The sequence below is a fragment of the Misgurnus anguillicaudatus genome, chromosome 7 (genome assembly GCF_027580225.2).
Source record: "Misgurnus anguillicaudatus chromosome 7, ASM2758022v2, whole genome shotgun sequence".
Classification (NCBI taxonomy): Eukaryota; Metazoa; Chordata; class Actinopteri; order Cypriniformes; family Cobitidae; genus Misgurnus; species Misgurnus anguillicaudatus.
Window position 1 is genome coordinate 12448435 of NC_073343.2, and position 18255 is coordinate 12466689.

The following is an 18255-nucleotide window of genomic DNA, read 5'->3' on the forward strand; positions in this document are numbered from 1 at the left end:
TGTGAAAGTAAGCGTCCTTTAGATCTATCGACGCGAACCAGTCCCCAGGGCGAATTTGCGTTAGGATCTGTCTCACGGTTATCATCTTGAATGCACGTCTGCGTAGCGCGCGATTGATGGGTCTCAGATCTAGAATCGGCCGTAATCCGCCGTCTTTCTTGGGTACTAGAAAGTACCGGCTGTAGAAACCGCTCTCTAACTCGCTGTGAGGGACTCGTTCTATCGCTCCTATTGCGAGTAGGTTTTGTACCTCTTGTCTCAGGATTGGGACATTTTGAGGTGCTGTTAATGACGATACCACACCTTTGAAACGGGGCGGTCTGCGTCTGAACTGTAGAGAGTAACCGTGCTCTATTATGCTCAATATCCACTCTGACACGCCGGGGATAGCTTTCCACACGTCTAGAAATTGGCTGAGCGGGCGAAGCGGGCGGTGCGTTAACGCGTGCAACGTGTTTTCTACATTCGCGCCGTCCCTTTGCAACGTTAGAGGTGTGGGCGGAGGAACGGTGCGTAGAAACTGGTTCTCATTTAACGGCTCGTTGGCGGTGTTTGAGTTTGATTGACAAGCACTCTGTATGTTTTGCAAACTCGCGCTGCCTTCCGGCAGGGCATCCGTCTCTGCATAAGGGCTGTGAGGAGGAAATAGCTCTTTTTGTGATGATGTTTGTATCTATATTACATTTGCATTCACACAAACAACATTTACATAACTGAACTTGTCGCCCACAGGAACAGAGGGGGGCAGAAGAACCCGTCGCATTGACGCTTGCCTCTCCACGAGCGGTCTCCTCCTCTCCGTCTTCTCGTCAGGAAGAGGACTTCCTCACCTGAGGCTGCCCGCCACCGCGTCGAGGGCTCCGACCACGTCCGTGACGTTTCCTCGGCTGGAACTGCCAATCCCTCTGTCTTGCGTCAGGCTCGGTACGAGCGGGTGCGGTGTAGCCAGCCTGAGGTTGTTTAGAAGGACGCTGCGCTGATCGCGGGGCAGAAGTAGAACGTGATCTGGTGGTCTCTTGGTAAGATGAGCGTCTGGGGAGCAGCTGGCTCATAGCTCTCGAGCGTTTCTGCGCCTCCGAAAAACGCTCAACAACGGACTCCACGGCGTCACCGAAGAGGCCGGCGGGAGTAATTGGAGCATTAAGTAAAGCCTTTCGCTCGTTGTCCTTCAGCTCAGCTAGGGTAAGCCACATGTGACGGTGAAGGACCACTAAAAATCCCATGGATTTTCCGATGGCTTGAGTGGAGAGCTTCGTGGCCATCAGCGCAAAGTCCGTGGCAGCGCAGAGGTTATGGACCGTATCCGCATCGACGGCGCAGTCCAGCGACTGTAAAATCTTCGCCTGGAAGACCTGGAGAATGGCCATAGCGTGGAGCGCTGCCACCGCCTCCCCGGATGACGAGTAGGCTTTTTCCGCCAGGTGGGCCGTCATCCGACACGGCTTCGACGGCAGTCCGCGATCAGCGCCGAGCGTTGCCGAAGCAGGACAGAGGTGCGCTGCCACGTTCTCCTCGACAGGGGGAATGCGCACGTAACCGTGGGCTTCACCCCCATCGACCTGGGAAAACATCCCCGGAGCATGGACGCGCGCCGACTGGGGCGCAGACCACGATTTAGAGACCTGATCGTGAACGTCAGGGAAGAAAGGTGTCTTCCTCCTCGGAGCGGCCTGCTGGCGGCCCGATTGGAGAAACCAGGAATCCAATTTGCACTTAGCCGGCTCGTCGGGTGAGGTCCAGCTAAGATCCAACTCCTTTGCCGCCAACTCCATAATTCTGGAGAGCTCCGATTGGATGTCCATGTGACTCGGACGCTCAGGCTCCGCCTCCGACCAGCTAGTCGACGCCGACAGGGACATGTTGTCGTCGTCCTCCTCCGTCACTCCAAAAGAGATGGCCACATGAGATGTAGAAGGGGGGCGGAAAGCATCCTTCGTGAAGACGATGGGAGGTTTTGGCGGGGGAACGCTGCAAACAGAGCTACCACCGTCATCGTAGGCGGCGGGCACATCCCCGGCGAGACTTCGAGCAACGGCTCTCCTATTCTTGAGCACTCGAATCGGGAGGTCGGCGCAGTGCTCGCATGTAGAATCCTCGAGCGCCGTCTCGGCGTGCGCCAACCCCAAACAGCCGATGCAGTGCTCATGGGAGTCCGGCTGCTCCAAAGGTCCCGCGCAGAGAAGACAGGTAGTCGATTTTGTAGTCTTGATAGAAGATATCATGCTGAGTGAAGAAGAGAATACTGGCGCTCGTCGCTCTAACACCGCTTTTTATACGCTTCTAGCGGTCACGCGGTCGGCGACGATTTGCCAGTGCCCTGCAATGGCGTTGTTCAATAAGATTTCAGTGTCTGGTGAAGTGGGAGGAGTTAACCCGTAGCGTCAGCGGACGCAATGTCGAGAGACCGCTCTCAAAAGGGAACTGAAGGAAAACGCCGAAAAATAATGAGTCAATGGCACTGAACCAACTTAACATAACAAAAACTTGGCATAACTTTTTTTTTTTCTGGTCGTCATATCTAAATACGAAAACAACGTTGTTATGCATGGCCTAATTATTCTTAGGAAAATAGTATTTTGGGACAAAATATTACTATAAAAGTACGATAAGACTACTATAGAAATACTATAGAGGCTCTAGGATATTTTAGAGGTATCACAGAACATAACATACTTCTGTGATGTTCTAATACCTCTATAATATTTTAAAGCTGCTATAGTATTTCTATAGTAGTCTTATCGTACTTCTATAGTATGTCCCAAATTACTATAGTATTCCTATAAGATTACTATTCTATTTTGTCCAAAAATACTATAAGATTCCTATAGTACTTTTTCGTAAGGGTAGGTCCCCCACCGAATCGGCTTCATTAGCCTACCACTTACGGTTTGCAAAGATACAATTATAAAATTACTGCAAACCTTTAATCTATCAATATTTATGTTCTATTGTGCATTTTCCTTGTTATATGAATAACAGAAATTCATGAAATAATATATAGGCAGACACACAGTAATAAGATATTTATTCAAATGTTGATTTTGAAATGAGTGAACATCACCATATATATGATTTGGAAAAATAAATAAATAAAATTATAAAAGAACATTTCTTAAGAGTTAATCTTTTACATAGAATATCACAAAAATATTAACAAGTTTCTGGTGGACTGATAATTTTTGCAATTTATTGCAGAACACTGCTTGCGTTTTAACCACTTGCTCATATTCACAGTTGTAAGGCGCGCTAACGATTTCAGCAGCTTACAGTCCATAATGGCGGCTGTGGCTCCGCAGCGCCATCTACAGACTGTTACCCATAACACAACAGAGTTTCGCCTCTTGGGCTTCTATACTCTTTGTTTTTACTTAGAACTTTCGTTTATACATTAGAGTAAAACTGCTCACATTAATATGGCTTCATTCATAACCGTAATGATTTTGTTACTTCTGTTGTTGTTTGATTTTTCTGTGATAGTAGGCCTATCTTACAGTAACTTGTTTAGGAAATACGTTAACTAGAATATAGTTTGAATTTGGAATTATATGCTACACTGTTCTACTAAAAATAATGAATACATCCACGTACTCCATCCTAGACCATAATAATATGGCAAGGAATGGAGTAGTCTACTATTTATAACATTAGTTAATAAGAAATGACTCAATGTAGCACCAAATACTCCATTCTGGTATATACTAAAGGCTGCCATGCTTTGTTGTTCTTTCTCTGTTTTCTTTGTTTCTATTTTGTTTGGGGCTGCTTTGGTGTGATGAATAATTGTTGGAAACGCTACATAACTAAAATTAATGAATACATCCATGTACTCCATCCTAGACCATAATAATATGGCATGGAATGGAGTAGCCTTCTATTTATAATATTACTTAATAAGAAATGACTCAGTGTAGCACCAAATACTTCATCCTAGTCTATATACCTAATACATAAACCTTTAAGCTGGCTGACATGTGTAGATTCAGAATTAAGCAGGTGTTGTGATGAACGAGGCGCCCGCCTCGTCCTCCGATCGCCACCAGAGGGAGCCATCCCCTGAGTTTTAATGCTCATTTCGGACTTCATTTCCCATGATTCCACATACTGGGACTGATTACACTCCACCTGTACCTCATCATGTACCCTACTTAAACTAGGACTTTCATTCAGTGCAAAGTCTTGATTTGCCACGGCTGTCATTTCTGAGCGTTTATCCTGTCTGTTTATATTCTGGTTTGTGACTTTGATCTGTTTACCCATTATTACGAGTGTTTGCTGCCTGCCTTGATTTCCTGCCTGTTTAACGACTACGAGTTTGCCTGTCCCTTGCATTATACTGTTGGTGTTTAACCTGTTCTGTTTTATACTGAGAGACAATAAAGACTGCAAATGGATCCTCAGCCTCACGGTGCATCATTACAGAAGACTTTGCCAAACAGTGATCCAGCGTCTGTCTCTCAGCTTACCATGGAACTCTCTGCTCAAGCGCAACAGTTAGCAGGCCATCAACAACAACTGGCACGACTTACCAACATCACGGAGGAATTAGTCACTGCTTTGCAGAGTTTAAGAGGTATTTCTCTCACAGCTAATCCTACCGCTGCCACTCCAGCTCCGCCTCCTCTCACTACAACCACTATGAATGCTAACCCTGGCTTAGCTCTCCCGGACAAGTTTAATGGTTATCCTGGAAAATGTAAGGGTTTTCTGATGCAATGCTCTCTCTTTGTCACACAACAACAATCACTCTATCCCACTGATGACAGTCGAATTGCTTTTGTTTGCTCCTTACTCACCGGTAAGGCGTTGGATTGGGCTACCGCTGTTTGGAAGGAAGATGGATCAATGTTTCTCTCATTTAACCATTTCCTTGCTCAGTTTCACAGCGTATTTGAACACAGCGTTGGAGGAGAGAGCGCAGAGGAGCGTTTACTACAAATTTTTCAAGGAAATCGTTCTGCTGCAGACTACGCATTAGCTTTCCGCACACTCGCGGCCCATGCAGGCTGGGAAGAGAAACCACTGAAGTTGATTTATCGCAAGGGACTTAACCGTGAGTTACAATCAGAGCTGGCTTGCCGTGATGAGGGGAGAGATTTATCTGCATTCATTGACCTGTCCATTCAGATTGATAATTTAATCAGAACCCGTCGTTCACCAGTACAGCCCCAACCGACAGAATCCACTGAACCTATGCAACTTGGGTATACTCATCTTACTCCTGAAGAGAGAGAGCGCCGTATTCACAACCAACTCTGCCTGTACTGTGGTAAACCTGGACATCTGCTATCCACCTGCCCCACCCGACCACCCAACAAACGTAATACTTTGGTGAGTTCCAATATTTTCACCTCACGTTCTCAAAATACCGTGCAAATCCATGTTCAATTAATGATACAGGGGAGACCAATTGAGACCCTGGCTCTCATTGACTCGGGTGCAGCAGGACATTTCATGTCTGAAAAGTTCGCTAAACTGCATGATGTTCCATTAACCGAATGTCTCTCTCACTTGGCAGTGGAGGCGATTGACGGTCGTCCCTTAGGAGAGGGGAGAGTTCAGTTCACCACAGATGATATCAGTTTACAGATAGGTTCGGATCACCAAGAAGTAATACGATTCCATATTATCTCCTCTCCATATCACTCTCTCATTCTGGGTCTGCCCTGGCTACAGCTTCACAATCCTGTAATCTCCTGGAAAGATCATCAGATTGTTCACTGGGATAGTTCCTGCTCTCTACACTGTCAACCCACTGAGGTACCACTCCAAGTATTTTCCACCATAACGACTCCACAGCCTTCTGAAATACCTGGTCTCCCTGAAGTTTATCATGATCTATCTGAAGGATTCAGCAAAGCTAAAGCTACCAGTTTACCACCACATTGTCCTAATGACTGCTCCATCGAACTTTTGCCCAACACCACGCCACCCAAGGGTCGAATTTTCCCCTTATCACAACCAGAATCCGAAGCTATGAAAAAAATACATTGAGGAGGAGCTGGAGAAGGGATTTATTCGACACTCTGTTTCACCTGCTTCATCTGGCTTCTTTTTTGTGAAGAAGAAGGACGGTGGACTACGTCCGTGCATTGATTACCGGGCTCTGAACAAAATTACAGTTAAGTTTCGATATCCTTTACCTCTTGTACCATCAGCCCTGGAGCAACTCAGAAAGGCGAGATACTTCACCAAATTGGATCTTCGAAACGCTTACAATCTCATTCGCATCAAGGAGGGCGATGAGTGGAAGACGGCTTTCTCTACACAGTCTGGACACTATGAATATTTGGTGATGCCCTTCTGGCTATCTAACAGTCCGTCAGTGTTTCAATCCTTCATAAACGATGTTTTCCGGGATATGCTGGATCGCTGGGTCATTGTGTATATCGACGACATTCTCATCCATTCAGAAACCCTTGAAGAACACATTCAACATGTGAGGGCAGTCTTGAAATGTCTGATCCAATATCAACTCTACGCCAAAGCTGAGAAATGTGAGTTCCACCAAACATCTACTTCCTTTTTAGGATACATCATCTCTGCAGAGGGGGTAGCTATGGATGACACCAAGGTACGTTCTCACCTGGCCTCAACCCAAAACCATTAAGGAGCTTCAACGTTTCCTTGGCTTTGCCAACTTTTATCGACGATTCATCAGAGACTACAGTACCATTGCCGCACCTTTAACCTCTATGACAAAGAAAGGCTCTACCCGCCTATCCTGGTCCTCCACAGCGCTAACGGCCTTTCAACGACTCAAAGAATCTTTCACCACAGCACCTATACTCCACCATCCTGATCCCACTCAACCTTTTACGGTGGAAGTTGATGCATCCAACACAGGAATCGGAGCCGTTCTGTCTCAACGTCAAGGTCTAAGTAATAAAATGTTTCCATGTGCATACTTCTCACGCAAATTCTCTCCAACAGAACGAAATTATGATGTAGGGGATCGAGAGTTATTGGCCATGAAAGCAGCCTTCGAATAATGGCGACATTGGTTGGAGGGCGCACAACATCCTTTTACAGTACTCACAGACCACAAGAACCTAGAATATCTGCGCTCCGCCAAACGTATGAACACCCGACAGGCCAGGTGGGCAATGTTCTTTACACGCTTCCAATTTACTGTCACTTACAGACCTGGTTCCAAAAATACCAAGGCAGATGCCCTATCTCGTCTCTATCCTGAACCCAGTGAACATACCGCCACAGAATCTATCATTCCTGAAACCCATATCATTGCTCCAATTCAGTGGGATATCATCACCGAAATCAATCAAGCCAATGCTCTTTCTCCACCTCCTGACGATTGTCCACCAACAAAAACGTATGTCCCAGAGGGTCTCCGACCAACCCTTATTGAACAGATTCACTCTTCACCCAGCACCGGTCATCCTGGCATCACAGGTACCATCCATCTTACACAAGAAACGTTCTGGTGGCCTACATTAAGTCACGATGTCTGTGAATTTGTCAAGAACTGTAACATTTGCAACATTTCCAAATCCTCCCATTAAGCTCCAGCAAGACTCTTACAACCCCTTCCAATTCCACAAAGACCCTGGTCTCACATAGCCATTGATTTCATCACCGATCTACCTAAATCCAACAACAACACTGTAATTCTCACTGTCGTTGACCGTTTCTCCAAAGCATGCCGTTTGATACCACTTCCCAAACTCCCCACTGCGTTTGAAACAGCTGAAACCTTATGTAACCAAGTCTTTAGATTTTATGGTCTACCCGAAGACATTGTTTCAGATCGAGGTCCTCAATTCACATCCAGAGTCTGGTCAGCATTCTTCAAACAACTTAACATCAATATCAGTCTAACTTCCGGCTACCATCCACAAGCCAATGGTCAGACAGAAAGGCTGAATCAAGAAATCACTCGCTTCCTCCGTTCATTCTGTCATCAAAATCAAGCAGACTGGAGTCGGTACCTCATGTGGGCGGAATATGCTCAGAACTCACTCGTCAAACCAGCTACAGGTATCTCCCCTTTCATGTGTATCCTTGGCTATCAACCTCCACTCTTTCCATGGTCAGGAAACCCTTCAGATCTGCCTGCTGTTAATGACTGGGTTCAGAGATGTGAGGAGACGTGGAACGAAGCTTATCATCATTTACAGAGAGCCATACGCAAGCAAAAACTTCAAGCTGATCGACGCCGCAGAGCTCATCTGGTCAGTGGGTCTGGTTATCCACCCGTGATATCCGCCTCCGTCTACCCTGCAAGAAACTCAGTCCCAGGTATGTGGGTCCATTCAAAATTATTAGACAAATAAACCCTGTTTCATATCGATTGGATTTACCTTCTACTTACCGAATCTCTCCCACTTTTCATGTTTCTCTGTTAAAACCCGCTGGTGGTCCGAGAGGAGATCAGGACGAGGCTGCCGGTCCATCGGGTCCACCGCCCCTGCTGGTCGGCGGCGAGGAGGCGTACCAGGTCCACGACATCCTCGATTCCAGATGCCGAGGGGGCTACCTAGAGTATCTGGTCGACTGGGAGGGGTATGGTCCAGAGGAACGCTCTTGGGTAAGGGCGAGGGACATCCTTGACCCTTCACTCACCGACGAGTTCCATCGGAATCATCCAGACAAGCCAGCTCCTCGACCTCGTGGAAGACCTCGGCGTTGCATGCATCCTCGCTTCGGGAGCCGCTCGCAGGGGGGGGGGCTCTGTGATGAACGAGGCGCCCGCCTCGTCCTCTGATCGCCACCAGAGGGAGCCATCCCCTGAGTTTTAATGCTCATTTCGGACTTCATTTCCCATGATTCCACATACCGGGACTGATTACACTCCACCTGTACCTCATCATGAACCCTACTTAAACTCCACTAGGACTTTCATTCAGTGCGAAGTCTTGATTTGCCACGGCTGTCATTTCTGAGCGTTTATCCTGTCTGTTTATATTCTGGTTTGTGACTTTGATCTGTTTACCTATTATTACGAGTGTTTGCTGCCTGCCTTGATTTCCTGCCTGTTTAACGACTACGAGTTTGCCTGTCCCTTGCATTATACTGTTGGTGTTTAACCTGTTCTGTTTTATACTGAGAGACAATAAAGACTGCAAATGAATCCTCAGCCTCACGGTGCATCATTACAGGTGTTTTGTAATATATAATATATAATAATGTAATATATATAAATAAAAGAATATATATAAAATATATAAAAGTGAATTTTAGTTATGTAGCGTTTTTAACAATTGTTTATCATACCAAAGCAGCTTCAAATAAAATAGAAAAAAAGGGAAAGAACAACAAAGCATGACAGTTTTTTAAGTCATTATAGTAGTATTCCTGTAGCCTCGTGGACGATACTGAGAGAACTCCTGGCGTTATATTGAACCAATCAAAATAGAGAAAACAATGAGTCATCAGGTGCCTCATTTCATAGCCCTGCCTTCCCACCCGCGCTTGTAAACTCAAATCAGTGAGAGAATCGTGACAAAACTGCAAGCGCAGAGGGACCAGTAGATGTCGGGTTATTTCAGGAAATAGTTTTCCTCCGTATGCAACAAGTCATTTACAACTGTTTTATTTTACACACAGAGACAGATTCTGCACGATTAATTCATATTTGCCGTTCAAGAAAGTGTGTTTTTCATTGCACACCACTGTTTGCAGACTTGCAATGCTTTTGGCAGTATTTCAGCGCAAAAACCGTGCCAAAAGTCTAAATGCGGAAAAACAGATCAGATGCATACAGTTCATACTTATTTAGTGTAAATATGAAATTTCAGTTTTACAAGACATGAATTACACTTACGATTAACAGTACAATGATGCAAAACTAGTTTTCTTACGCTTGCAACTTGATTTACACCTTCACAAAATTGGTTTTGCACACGCAAATTTATTTTATGCTTGCAATGTCACGTACACTCTCACAAATATGATCCTGCGCATGCAAATCTTTTTTGACGTTATTTTACCCTCATAATAATAATGTAAGAGAAAACACACAAGGCATGGAGCTGCTGCTTCACAAGGAGTCTGTGTATTTCTGAGCAGCGCGCCCGTTAGTGATGCGCGGGTCGTCTCGTAACCCGCGGGCCCCGCGGGTAACCCGCGGGTCGGGTTGGGGCGGGTAAAGAAATTGTAACTTTAATGCGGGGCGGGTTGGGGCGGGTCATTAAAAACAAAATTAAAAAACTGATATGTTGCCTCTAATTCCCTGTAGCATATATATTAAATATTTGGGAATATATATTTTGACATTTAATTATGTTCTTTGATAAGGTTAAATTACGTAGGCCTATATGGCAACGTAACTTCCGCAACGTAACTTGCGCAACGTAACTTGATATCCCCAAACCTTTGACGTCACGGAAGCGCCAAGGAGCTCCCGCTGGCTGCCAGCCACAACAACAAAAACAAACGGAGAATTAAAAGATGAAAGACGATCTGCAGGAGAAATTAAGGTAGGGAATTTGTGAATAGATAATACAAATGCTGCTTTTTTTGTGTGGTGATCTACTTTTAAAATGATAAAGCCGACAAGTTCTACATGTTAAAAACACTTTAAATGCGTGGACTATACTCCATATATCTCTACATTGGATTTAGGGATGTCACCATTACTCTATTTTCTTGAGGAGTTAAAAAAATCCTGGAGCACATGTCGAGTACTGTTTAAAATAGCGGAGATTTAGTGAAACAAACTAGGAAGAAAATTACAATAGTATCAGAAGCATACATCAGCACAACGCTGCCTCTCTCTCTCTCTCTCTCTCTCCCTCGTTCGCTCGCTCTCGCGTGCTTCAGCTCGTGCATGAAAGCAAGAAGAATGCGATGCAATTGCATGCTTGTAAATTTCGGAAGTTTACACGACTGAGCTGCAGCGGGCAGGCATAAGATTTTTAAAAACACATATGAGAAGAAAGGCACAGCAACTCAAAAAGACTTAAGTGTTTCACAATTACTCATAATGCCAATTTTCCCGTGGAGGCATGGAGCAGCATGAGAATACACAGTTAGCTTATGTGCAATCTACCGGCATTGCCTTTGCGATCGATGTATTGGACACCCCTGGTTTATCATTATCCTATCTCTATATTAATATGACCATGCTGGTTTCTATGGCTCATTGGTGTATGTTGTTGCCAGTTTACATGGCGATGTAATCTAATGGCTGTTTCCAAGCACTCTTAGGCTGAAATAAAGCCTCTTTTTATTTACATTACAAATGCCTAATATGTCTATTTTAATGGTCGCGGGCGCGGGGCGGTGCGGGTTGTAAAAATAGATACAGTGTTGCGGTGCGGGTTGGGGCGGGCCAAATATTTCATAAAAGCGGGACCCGCGCATCACTAGCGCCCGTCTCCCCCTACAGGTCAACACTTGCAAGGAAAAGCAATCAAACACTGCAATCATCGATCAAGGCAGAACAAGATAATAATAGTTTCCACAAAGTAATTAAAGGGAAATTCCGCCTTGAAATGATCCTAGGGTTAATAACAAACGTGTACCGAGTTCGACCGTTCACTGGAGTTTGTTTTCATGCTAGTCTAACGTGACCAGTGTTATTGCTAAACGCAAATTAGCATGTTATGGTAGCCTTCGGGGCATCAGTGCATTAAAAACGAAATCGCTATGTCTATACTACTAATAATGCTCAAAATAACCCCACACTTACACTGTAGCACAATGAGGGTCTCTATATGTAAACCAAAGCATTGAGAACTTTGCAAGTGTACAGGCAGTTTATTAAAAAGAAACACTTACCGTTCACGTCTGGATCACATATCCATGCGGGCGCCATCTTGGGAAAACTAAACTCTCGCGTGAAACGTTGTTGCCCGGAACAGGTGTTGTGCTTTCACGCGAGAGTTCAGTTTTCCCAAGATGGCGCCCGCATGGATATGTGATCCAGACGTGAACGGTAAGTGTTTCTTTTTAATAAACTGCCTGTACACTTGCAAAGTTCTCAATGCTTCGGTTTACATATAGAGACCCTCATTGTGCTACAGTGTAAGTGTGGGGTTATTTTGAGCATTATTAGTAGTATAGACATAGCGATTTCGTTTTTAATGCACTGATGCCCCGAAGGCTACCATAACATGCTAATTTGCGTTTAGCAATAACACTGGTCACGTTAGACTAGCATGAAAACAAACTCCAGTGAACGGTCGAACTCGGTGCACGTTTGTTGTTGACCCTGGGATCATTTCAGGGCGGAATTTCCCTTTAATTATTATTAATGTTCTTACTCTCAGACATTTTTCATTCAATATTCAGACATTGTTGCATAAAATTTATAATTTTGATCTCCAAAAAAAATGTATAACACCACATATATTTCAACATTTTTGTAACCACCACACTGAGCCGTATCTTCTCCATTCATAAAATCAAGTCCTGATATTTCCAGTAATTGTCCCAAAGTGGTAATTCTACTGTCAATAAGTGCTTTGTTAAGACCTGGATAAAGTCCACTTGCAGACAAATCCAGGCATGCTCCACGGACTAAAGGCTCTTCTAAAAGCCAATAAAGTGACTCAGAGTTCTCTGCCTTTTTGAAAACAAACAGACTCTACACCTTAAAAAGATTCTAATAAAACACTGGTAGTCCGGAGGTGTTTAATTTCATTGGATCAAGTAAAAAAAGAGTTTTGTCTAACCCCAACTTCTCAAGATTGTGTAAAATCACATATGCAACAGAACACCATTTAAATTCAACTGATAGTCCGATATCCGATCCAGCAAAAAAGGCCGGATCGGCCCGATACCGATCCAGAATATCGGATCGGTGCATCCCTATTTAGAACCCTGACTGTAAAGCATGCTAGGTCTTATGGCAGCCATATTTCAAGAGCCGGTTAAATCTTTGCGTGGCAGGGGCAGCTGCCTCGCTACCCGCCACACCTGCCTCGCTACCCGTCACTTTTTTACGTGCCTGCCAGTCGACACGTCACACGTGCCTCGCTACCCGTCACACTTTTACATGCCTGCCAGTCGACCCGTCACACCTGCCTCGCTACCCGTCACACTTTTACGTGCCTGCCAGTCGACCCGTCACACCTGTCTCGCTACCCGTCACACTTTTACGTCCCTGCCAGTGTACCCATCACACTATTTCACGCCTGCCTTTCTACCCGTCACATACTTATAAGACAGCCAGCATAGGCGGAGTTTGACGGTCACCTACCGGCAGACAGGGGAACCACAAACTTTAAGATTAGCAAGAGGGTGGGGCTTCCTTGTTACCAAATATGGTTTTAATGGATTAAAAGATATTTTAGCCTTCGTCCTCCCACTAAAATAATAAGGTAAACCAAATAAAATTTGAAAATATTAATTTTTATTACATTTAAAGCTCAAATTTATTATTTGCGCATGACATCAAGTACCGGGAGAGCGATATATTCAAAGGTCACAAGTCACACAGTCTACTTAGCAAAATTAAGCACATCTTTCACATTTTCGTTGAAAAATTTATCCTGCAACACGCCCTTTAAGTCAGTAAGGCCGTCCCAATTCGAATGATCAAATTAAAGATCAAATTTATACATATTATTATTGACGCATATACTACATGCAGTTTTATAAATTCCTGCCCAGAATTTTATTAAAATCATCGGAATAGTGACACTTATCAAAGCTTAATGCATACAGTGCTATTAAGGATAAAATTCATACACCTTATGGGTCATATAGCCTATATACAGTTTTATTAACTCCTGGCCAGTGTCAGGACTCTGCCATGAGAGTTTGTTTTATATTTATGTTTTATAGTGATGGCAGGGTTCTGACAGTCTCTTGTTTCATGTGGAGGCTCATGCCTTGTTTATTGTGGCATGTGCCTCTGGTGTCTCGTCTCTAGTCCCCGCCCCCCTTGTTCTCCCTGTTAATTATTCATTATTAGTTCATCCCTTGCACCTGTGTTGCCCTCGTTTAGTTTCCCTACTTAATCTCCTCTTGTCTCTTGTCTTGTGCTGGATCATTGTGTTGAAATCATGTCATGTTATGCAGTCTTTCGTGTTCATTCAGTTTAATGTTTTATCAGAGTGTTTATGTCAAGTCTGTGTTGTTAATAGGCTCTATGCAGTGGGGATTGTGACGTGTTTCCGACTACACTCTCTACTGGGCTAACAGTTTCCGGTTCCGTACATCAGACGGTTAGCGCGATTACCTTGTGTATGGCGCGAAACTTAACAGCGACAAACATTTCTGGTTGTTCTTATGTCTAGTTTTTGGCAGCTTAACCATGGAGAAAAAGGTTTTCCGATACCAAAAGCTAATGCGACCTAGTTCGGAACATTGTTGTGTGCCGTTATGCGTTGTGTCAGCAAGATACAACTCGACTGTGAGTTTCCATTAATTTCCAGTGGAAGAGGATCTCAGAAAAAAGTGGATCGCGCAGATCAGGAGAGATGACTTCCAAGTCAACAAATACACAAAGGTGTGTAGCGTTCATTTCAGACACAATGACTTTATGGAAGGGGCTCGTCTGAAACATCTGAAAAAAGGTGTTTTCCCTACACTGTTTGAGTGGAACCGTCAGGAGCAGCCGCCGAGGTTGAGTGTTTGGGAACATCGAAAGAGACCGCTTACCCCAGATCCTGAGTCGGACGTAGACCAAGAAGATTTGGACTTTGATGTGGAGAGGACTGGACATGATTATTGTTCAGTTCCTGAAGCTGCAGCTGTGGACATGGTTCTACATGAAAACGAGGAGTTAAAAAGGGAGCTAGAAGATGTACGGAAGCAGTTGGAGCAAACAAAGATCACACACCACTTTGGTCTCAGGAGATTTGCTGGGTCCGATGAGGACATACGGTTTTATACAAGGTAAGATTATATTGCCTGTGGTAAGCATTTGTAATAGCGTTGCCACTGTCCTGAAAACACTAGTCCACGTTTCTGATAAATATGATTGGAGTTATATACGCTAGCTACACGTAGCCTAGGGCTAGGCAGCCTAAAAGTGGGCTACACTGACCAAAATAATAACAACAACAACGTAGACTAACATAATTATAAGTATGAACACCAGCTGCTGAAATGATTAATCGTTATTAATCACATAAAAAAGTTTGTGTGTACATACACATGCATGTATATATTTAAGAAATAATTGCTTAAATATACTATATATATATGTATATATCCTATATATATGTATTTGTATTTGTATTATATATAAATATTTAATATATAAATAACAAATTTTTCTTAAATATACATGCGTGTGTGTGTTTTTATATATAGTAAATAATTATACACAGTACACACACACGTTATGTGTACACACAAAATTTATTTTGGATGCGATTAATCGTTTCACAGCCCTAAACAGCAACCAGAGTTAGTTTAATCATACATACCAAATTCCATAATTGTCATGACTCAGTATTGCAGTTCAGCATTACTATTTTTTAAACTTTAAACTTACTACAAAGCTATGTTTAAATATTTTATGCCATGTGAGAACCAATGCATGTTTCTTTCTTGACAGATTTGCAACATACAACCACCTGATGGCCTTCTGGGAACTGATTGAACCGGCAACTCACAGGATGATTCGTGTCACCAATTCCAAAGTCTTCAAGGAGCCTGGAAACACTCGGGCACTTCCTGCAATAGATGAGTTCTTCCTGTTCTTGATGCATCTTGCTTTGGGCCTAAAGCAAAGGGACCTTGGTCATCGGTTTCAAGTACATCAGACCACTGTAATCCGCATCATAACAACCTGGGCCAACTTCCTGTACTTTGTCCTGGGGTCAGTGTGCATTTGGATGCCAAAAGAGAAAGTACGAGCCCATCTGCCCGAAGAATTCCATCAATTTCGAGACACACAGGTTATCCTGGATTGTACTGAGATCCGCTGCCAAACACCTTCCTCTTTGCTACTACAAAGTGAGGTCTTTTCAAATTACAAGTCTCACTGTACCTTCAAAGCTTTAGTAGGAATGGCACCTCATGGTGCAATAACATTTGTTTCTGCACTGTATGCAGGGTCTATTAGTGACCGGGAGCTGTTCAAACAGTCAGGGATCATTAACCTTCTTACCCCTGACATGGCCATCATGGTGGATAAGGGCCTCTTAATTGATAGCCTAGTGCCATGTAAAATCCACCGGCCTGTTTTTCTGACCAATGGAAAACAAATGTAAGCTGATGAAGTGACGCACACTCAGTCTGTGGCTAGGCTCAGGGTACATGTTGAACGTCTTATCCGTCGTGTTAAAGAGCATAAGTTGTTTGACACTGTCATTCCCTTGTCCATTTCTGGTAGCATAAACCAACTGTTCACAGTGGGATGTTTGCTTGTGAATTACCAATGTGGACCACTTGTCAAGGCATGGAGCCATTGAGTCTAAAAACTCTCATCCTTGAAGATATGCTAAGGTTTGTATAAATATTGTACGTATACTTTTGTAAATACTATGGATTTCACACTGTTCTGCATTCATACCTCTGATCAACAGACAAAACTAAGACAGTGTTTCCTAATCAGTGTTGGGCAAGTTACTTCCAAAGTGTAATACATTATATATTACAAATTACTGTCATTTGAAAGTAATTAGTTACATTACAATATTACTGTCTCTGAACTGTAATGAGTTAAACTACTTTTGCGTTACTTTTGAGTTACTTTCATCAAAAGAACAGAAGTATGACTAGGCATTATAAAATGTTAAAATGTTGCTGCTTATAAATCTAGAAGTTATGTGTTGGCCCCCGAGCTTTGAATAGGCAAAGTGAAGATTTATGGCAAAATACAGTAACAATCACTGTCAGAATCAAAAACATAGACAAATGATCTGGTAAAAGTCTGGTAAATTATGGTACACATACCAAACACAATAGAGCCCACTATAATGCAACCTATAGCCTAATAACATGACAAGACACGCAACCTCTTTTCATTTCTATTCTTAAGTGATCACTTTTAATTCAGATTCACAGCACAAACCTGGCATGCACTGGGTTGACACAACTTATCAAAAAGTGCTATTGGAGGATCAGGCCTCAAGGAATACAGCTCATTTCAGTACAATATAAAGATTACATATAGGCTAACATATAATTGCGTAATAAAACACAGACAAACAGAAGAACACTGCTTTTTGCCAAACAATGAATATAGGCTCCCATACAAAGGCTGGTAAAAACTTTAAACAGTGATGTTTAAATGTACTAAATTATATCTAGATAACCATGTTTAAGTCTTCACTAATGTTATGTTGTAGTTTAGGTTGCTGTTTGTAATAAAACTGTAGATAGCATAGGAAAGCAATCTATTATGTATATGGACTGTAATCATAGCAAAGCTTACCTTCATTGCTGGTGTGATATGGATTTTACTGGCAACATTTGTAAAAGTCTCTTTACTTCTGAGGTTCAAGCAGCACAGGAGACCGATAGAAAAAACTTTCTGTTGCTTTTTACTTAGTGCTCTTATTCGCAAAATTATGCGTGTGCGGCGCTACCGGACCTGATTGCGACCACTTTAGTCAATGCTTACAGCCGCGGACTTCCACATGTCTATATTTGACGCGCACCGCGTCCAAATCTCATTTCAAATACAAAGTTAAAGTAAAAATGAACATGTTGAATACAGCACGTGGAAACAGACATACGCTGCGTCCCAAACCGCCTTCCATACTATATAGTAGGCAAAGAGTACGAGAAGTAGTGATTTTCGCCCACTATATAGTATAGAAATATGCGGTTTGGGACGCAGCCATAACTATTTTACACGCAGATTTTTCATGTGTGGATGCTGGTCGCGCGCATTGGTCAAAAATAAAAAATTAAAATAACACAGTCTAATTTTGAAATGCATTGTTGTAACGCGCTCGTTACTAAGACTGTAACGAGTAAAATATTACCAAAATTTTATTAGTAATGCGTTATATTACTGCGTTACAGCAAAAAATAATATATTACTGTAATATATTATATTTTGTAATGCGTTACTCCCAACACTGTTCCTAATACATATTTTATTATAATTTCATAAAACAGAACACAAAAAATACCATAAGAATCGAGAGAAATGTATTTACATGTGTAAGGTAAAATAATAGATAGGAATATTATATTGTGTATATATTGTATAAATATAGTGTATGTATGTATGTATGTATGTATGTAAGTAAATATTGTTTAGTGTAAATAACTATGAATAATACAATAAATATAATGCTGTATAAAGATATGTATATATACACATGTGTATTGTAATGTAATAGATATAGATTGTTATGTTTTATGTTGTATAAATATATGTAC

At 42.8% G+C, this 18255-nt stretch overlaps 1 protein-coding gene across 1 annotated transcript; it reads left to right on the top strand.

Moving 5' to 3' along the window:
* Nucleotides 1–10494: 10494 nt before the first annotated feature.
* On the top strand, nucleotides 10495–18024 carry LOC141365269 (uncharacterized). Its single transcript, XM_073869433.1, has 2 exons — nucleotides 10495–14805; nucleotides 15473–18024. The coding sequence occupies exons 1-2, from the start codon at nucleotides 14450–14452 to the stop codon at nucleotides 16128–16130; spliced, it is 1014 nt and encodes a 337-aa protein (XP_073725534.1). The 5' UTR covers nucleotides 10495–14449; the 3' UTR covers nucleotides 16131–18024.
* Nucleotides 18025–18255: the final 231 nt, after the last annotated feature.

Coding starts and splice junctions, on each gene's coding strand:
- LOC141365269 (XM_073869433.1), top strand. CDS start 14,450: ATGGAAGGGGCTCGTCTGAAACATCTGAAAAAAGGTGTTTTCCCTACA. Junction 14,806..15,472: donor GACATACGGTTTTATACAAG/GTAAGATTATAT, acceptor CTTTCTTGACAG/ATTTGCAACATACAACCACC.